This window comes from Limulus polyphemus, unplaced genomic scaffold (assembly GCF_000517525.1).
Source record: "Limulus polyphemus unplaced genomic scaffold, Limulus_polyphemus-2.1.2 Scaffold282, whole genome shotgun sequence".
Taxonomy (NCBI): Eukaryota; Metazoa; Arthropoda; class Merostomata; order Xiphosura; family Limulidae; genus Limulus; species Limulus polyphemus.
In genome coordinates this window covers 505290-510599 of record NW_013665892.1, presented here as the reverse complement: position 1 = coordinate 510599, position 5310 = coordinate 505290, and the positions used below count along the sequence as shown (strand labels likewise).

The 5310-nt window shown below is 31.5% G+C and overlaps 1 protein-coding gene across 1 annotated transcript in view; it reads left to right on the top strand.

Annotated features, from left to right (window-relative positions):
- The window catches only part of LOC106457019 (neprilysin-11-like), an 84853-nt gene that overhangs the window by 44358 nt on the left and 35185 nt on the right, over nucleotides 1-5310 (top strand). The window contains exons 7-9 of the mRNA XM_022382832.1: nucleotides 2522-2710; nucleotides 2868-2942; nucleotides 4155-4282. Of these exons, the coding sequence (XP_022238540.1) occupies nucleotides 2522-2710; nucleotides 2868-2942; nucleotides 4155-4282 (392 nt within the window). The remainder of the gene's footprint in view (nucleotides 1-2521; nucleotides 2711-2867; nucleotides 2943-4154; nucleotides 4283-5310) is intronic.

Genomic DNA, 5310 nt, shown 5'->3' with positions numbered 1-5310 from the left:
ATCGTGTAGCTCTGTGCTTAACAAAAAACAAAGAAATTACTTTGACCTTTGATAAATTTAAATTGTTTTAATATTCATTGTTATTTACACTTTCTATTACAAAATTATATAACTTTACAAGTTTATTTTATTATGTTTATTACATATTTTTTATGGATTTACAATTTGGATTATTAGGTTAATTTTTTCTTTTATTCTTTAAATATTTTTAAAAGATGTTAATTTAAATGTCTATATAAATATCTCATTTTATACTTTATTATTTAAACTATTTGTTTTATATTAGTTGATTTTAAATCTCACTTGTTTTTAATTTTACAATCTTCCTATCCCATGACTTTCAAATTCAGAAGTCAGACTTACGATTATCCTATCACACCAGACAGCACTTCAAAAGAGCACGGAGAAGTTATTATCATGCCTCTAGCTCATAACGCTGGATGTATGGTTTTTATTTCCGCTGAGGGCAAAGCACAGATAGTCCTTTGTTTAACTTTGTGTTTTGCAACAAACAAACAAAAATCATTCTTCTGACCAAGTAAACATCTGCATAACATCCTAAAATATTCATATTACTATCCGTCGTTGAGTTAGGAATAACAAGTATGTAAGTTATTTGTATCTTCAATGTTATATACACGAGTTTCAATTTAAGTTTAATGCGAGTGTTATGATTTAGATAGTTTATCAACCTCGAGTGTTAAATTTAGTTTATCGCAGGTTTGTTTACATAACTGTTTACGAATCGTACGTTGTGCAGTTCATTAGTTATGAATTGGTGATTGTTATATTATTGCATCATGTTACTAGAACCTTCTAAAATGTTCTTATTGTTTTAATCGAGTACTATTGTATCATAATATCTCGTAGTGTATGGAACGTTCTAGGCCTCTGTCGGAGTATAAATACACATAGGAAATTTAGTTCGATAGATATATAAATATATAAAGAGCATATAGTGGCAATTTCTAAAGTAAAATCATCACAAATTGTATTGCAATAACAGAGTAGAGAAGAATAGTTTGTCAGTTGTGTTCTAAAGTAATTGAACCAGCCTGTGTGGACTTTGGCAAAAAAAGAGACAATTATTTAAAGCTCTGGATACAACTGTGGTAACGAACAATTATATTGGTGATGTTAAGGTGAAAGTAGCACAAACTGTATTGTCACAATAGAGCAGGAAAAATAATTCGTCTTGTCAAAGTGTGTTCTAAGGTAACTGAACCAGCATGTGCGAACTTTGATGACAAAAAAGATCATTATTAAAAGCACTGGATACAACTGTTATAACCAACAGTGTCATGAACATTTGTATATACGTTTGACTTTATTTTAAAACAAGTGGATGGTTAATTGTTGGAATTTATCGTCAAAACGTCATAGACACCTACTGTAAAGAATCCCGCCCATCCATACATAAGCCCTGACAGCCAAATCTTGTGCATACACCAGGCTGCGCTCATTTGTAAAATGAAGAGCAACTACACGTGTAAGTTTATTGTTAAGGCATTTACGGTAGGATATTCTTTTGATTTTGCTTTCTGACTTGAAGAGTGGTATCAGTTTTGCACTAGAAAAATTTTAAAAACTGTCAACCAATCATTGCTCCTAAAACCACTCATCTCCGTCGGAAAAACAAGACTTCAGCACAAAATGTGAGCAAAGGATATCTAGTAAATGTCTTGATTTGGTTGGATGTTTAGAAGATGCTTTGATGTGGTTGGATGTTTAGAAGATGCTTTGATTTGGTTGGATGTTTAGAAGATGCTTTGGTGTGGTTGGAACATGTCTATTTTTACTTCCTTTTCTCAGTAAAAATATGGTGAAAATGTAACCTGTGATGTTGTAGGAAACATTCTCAGGGTAGAAATTGGTTCTTTTTTTTACCCTTTAGAAGCATTAATAACACCCAGAATGTATCTGAACGTTAACAGCCATGTCTTCCCCATAATGTTACAATATTCCAAATTGTACAAAATCAGCTAGAAGAATATGACAATGACTTCAGTAATTTATCTTGACCAAAAACTAGATTGCAACACAATTCAGCAACATTGAGAGGAATTGAGAGCTTCGTAGTCTCGAACCAGGTGCAAACTATTAATATTGGCAAGTGGATTATAATATAATAAGGAACAAGACAATTTCAACTTCTTTGGAGTCTCCACCAAGCTGAGTCCAAACTGTTATAGTGGCGAAAGTGATCCAGCGCTATATTAGCTGGGGTTCCGATTATATAAATTATAATAGTCTAGAAAAACAATTTTTCCATTCTTCTATTTTAGGTTTGATGTTACCATTTTAATGTCATAAAAATACTGCTTTATGGTTTTATGTAGTAAATAATTATTTTTACTTTGGTTTTATAAAATTATAGTGTTTCAAGTTAATATAACCGAACCAAAGGTATTATCTCACTATTACGTCAAACATACTTATATCTTATGTTTGATGTTATTTCTTTAGAGTTACACATCTTATGCTTGTTACTAAACAAATCATTGTTTTAATATTCACACAGATCGACACAGCTGACTTGGGAGTTGACTCCAGAGATGTTTTTATTTCAGCTACTTCTGGTAACACCCGATTTTCAGCATATCACACATTTCTTCGTAAAACGACTTTGCTGTTAGGTGCTGAGTTAGATACAAACAGCACTGAAGCGGAGTTGCATGAAGCTTTGAATGTCGAGATTTTATTGGCCAATGTGAGAACATCTTTCACAGTTATATACGTTAAGTTTTAATGTTGCAGTTAGTTGGTAGATAATAACAGCATAAAAATTATGTCTTTTATACAGGTGTAAAACCCAAAATATTTCTGACACAATTTATTTAAATATATTTTCATTATCACCTTTGTAGCTTTCCACCCCTATTCATATAGAGGCTTTCCAAAACATCATGACGATCGGAGAACTGAACCAACAACTACCAGAGGTAAATAATACCACATATACGGTTAGTTAATTTTTGTATATTTATCACAAAATAAATAGTAAAGTCCGTATTTTAATATAAACATTGTAATACAGTAATGGACTTGATGGAGTATTAGTAAGACTATAATTAAAATAAGTTTAAGAAAAACAACTTAAAGCTTACCACCATCTAACTATTGTCAATGTTCAAGTTGAGGGATATTATCGAACATACATAAATAATGGATAACAGTGACATTCATCTTCAGCTCTTGCTCAAAATACCCACCTCCCCAGTGGCACAGCGGCATGTCTGCGGACTTACAACACTGCAAACCGGGTTTCGATATCCGTAGTGGGCAGAGCACAGATAGCCCATTGTGCAGCTTTGTGCTTAACTACAGACAAACATAAAACTTTCTCAAAATAGTCTCGTCACCAGATTGATCTTAAATAATCACAAAGATGCGACTGGAAACGCCATTAAACAAACGTGGAAAATCAACCCCAACAAACAAGTACTACCCTTAACTTCCATGAAACAAAACCCAGGCTGGACTAGTTTTTGCCTCAACCCATGTGTTTTGAGTACACTAGTTTCAAATAAACATCAACTAGATTTTTATTCTGAAGTTTATACAAATCACTTTTATGATCTACAAATTGCATGTTAAAGTAATTACAACATAAATAAAGCCACATCATGGACAGTATGCACATGACAGTTTTTCACACTGACTTTAATGCGTTATACTATTATTTCCACACTAACCTGTATTGGTAGCCTAAGCCCATCTAAATTTTACTGAGTATATCGAGTGATCCGACACTCTTGTAGATGTAATAGTATTTACAATATTATTGAAGACGTAATGGTCTTTAAAATATTATTGTACATGTAATGGTCTTTGCAGTATACTTTTAGATGTAATAGTCTTTACAATATTCTTTTAGGTATAATGGCTTTTACAGTATACTTTTAGATGTAATAGTCTTTACAATATTCTTTTAGGTATAATGGCTTTTACAGTATACTTTTAGATGTAATAGTCTTTACAATATTCTTTTAGGTATAATGGCTTTTACAGTATACTTTTAGATGTAATAGTCTTTACAATATTCTTTTAGGTATAATGGCTTTTACATGGAATGGTATTTACAGTATTATTGTAGATGTAATAGCATTTACTGTATTATTGTAGATGTATTAGTCATTACAATATTCCTTTAGGTTGACTGGCTTCGACTTGTGAACGGTTTTCTGCCCACAGCTGTTACCGAACATGAAAAGGTAGTTGTACCAAATATGGCGTATTTGAAGGCATTCACTAATTTTGTTACAACATTGAATGTAGGAGGGTGAGTACTAGACTATTTCCTCACACTTTATTAACAAAACTGAAATGGCATGATTTGTTCTTACCTATTTGGGCCATAATGAAGTCATTATCTAGACATTATAATATATGACTTAGTATGACCAAGGATTATCTCATGAACTAAAAAATCAACAACTCGTAACAGAACGTAAAATGAATTTTTTTTCGAAAGGAAAAAATGATGTATGAAGTATGCAAACAATATCAGTTTGAAAGAACTAATAAAAAACAACTGTTAATTTAACATAATTCAGGTGACTTTAATACTTCTTATTAAGTTCATTTTAAAAAGGTTAAATGCACAAAATTTTTAACTTTTCCAAGCTTGTTGGATCATTTAAGTTAGTGTAAAAATAACGGTTTTAATTTTCAGAGTCACATTTAGTTAAATTTGAATTTTTATTGATTTACCTCTCGAAATTAAAAAATACAACTTCATTTAATTAAAGTAAAATTAAATAACATCTCGTCATGGCACTCACGTAAAAAGTCATTAATTATTGAACTTTCTTGCAGTAACTCTAATGGCTTTCTTATATTTATGACATGATATTGAAGTTAAATGTTACTAAGAGATTGACCAATATCTATCTAGAAGCGAAGTGTTTGTAAGATAATTATAAAAGAATGTCATAATTATACACTTACAAACAACGTTATTCTTTCTGAAATAGTTTGTATGTTTCCTGTTAGGTGCAAGGCTGTACAATGGGCTATCTGCGCTCTGCCCCGCAGGGATCAAACCCCGATTTTTAGTGTTATAAGTCTTCAAGATTATCGTTAAGCCAAAAGGGGAGTGTTCCTGAAATAATGCTTAGAGATGCTTAGTTTTGTAACAATTTAATTTTTCACTATTGTCTTTTGACGAAAAACAAAGAACACATTGTGATCAACAAAAAAGTTATAGTTTCGAAGTATAGCAGATCTTATTTGTGTAGATAAATCACTACACAAGGGCTATTTGCGCTTTCTGTCCATAATTTTGAAGTAATAAATTAAAACGGAGAC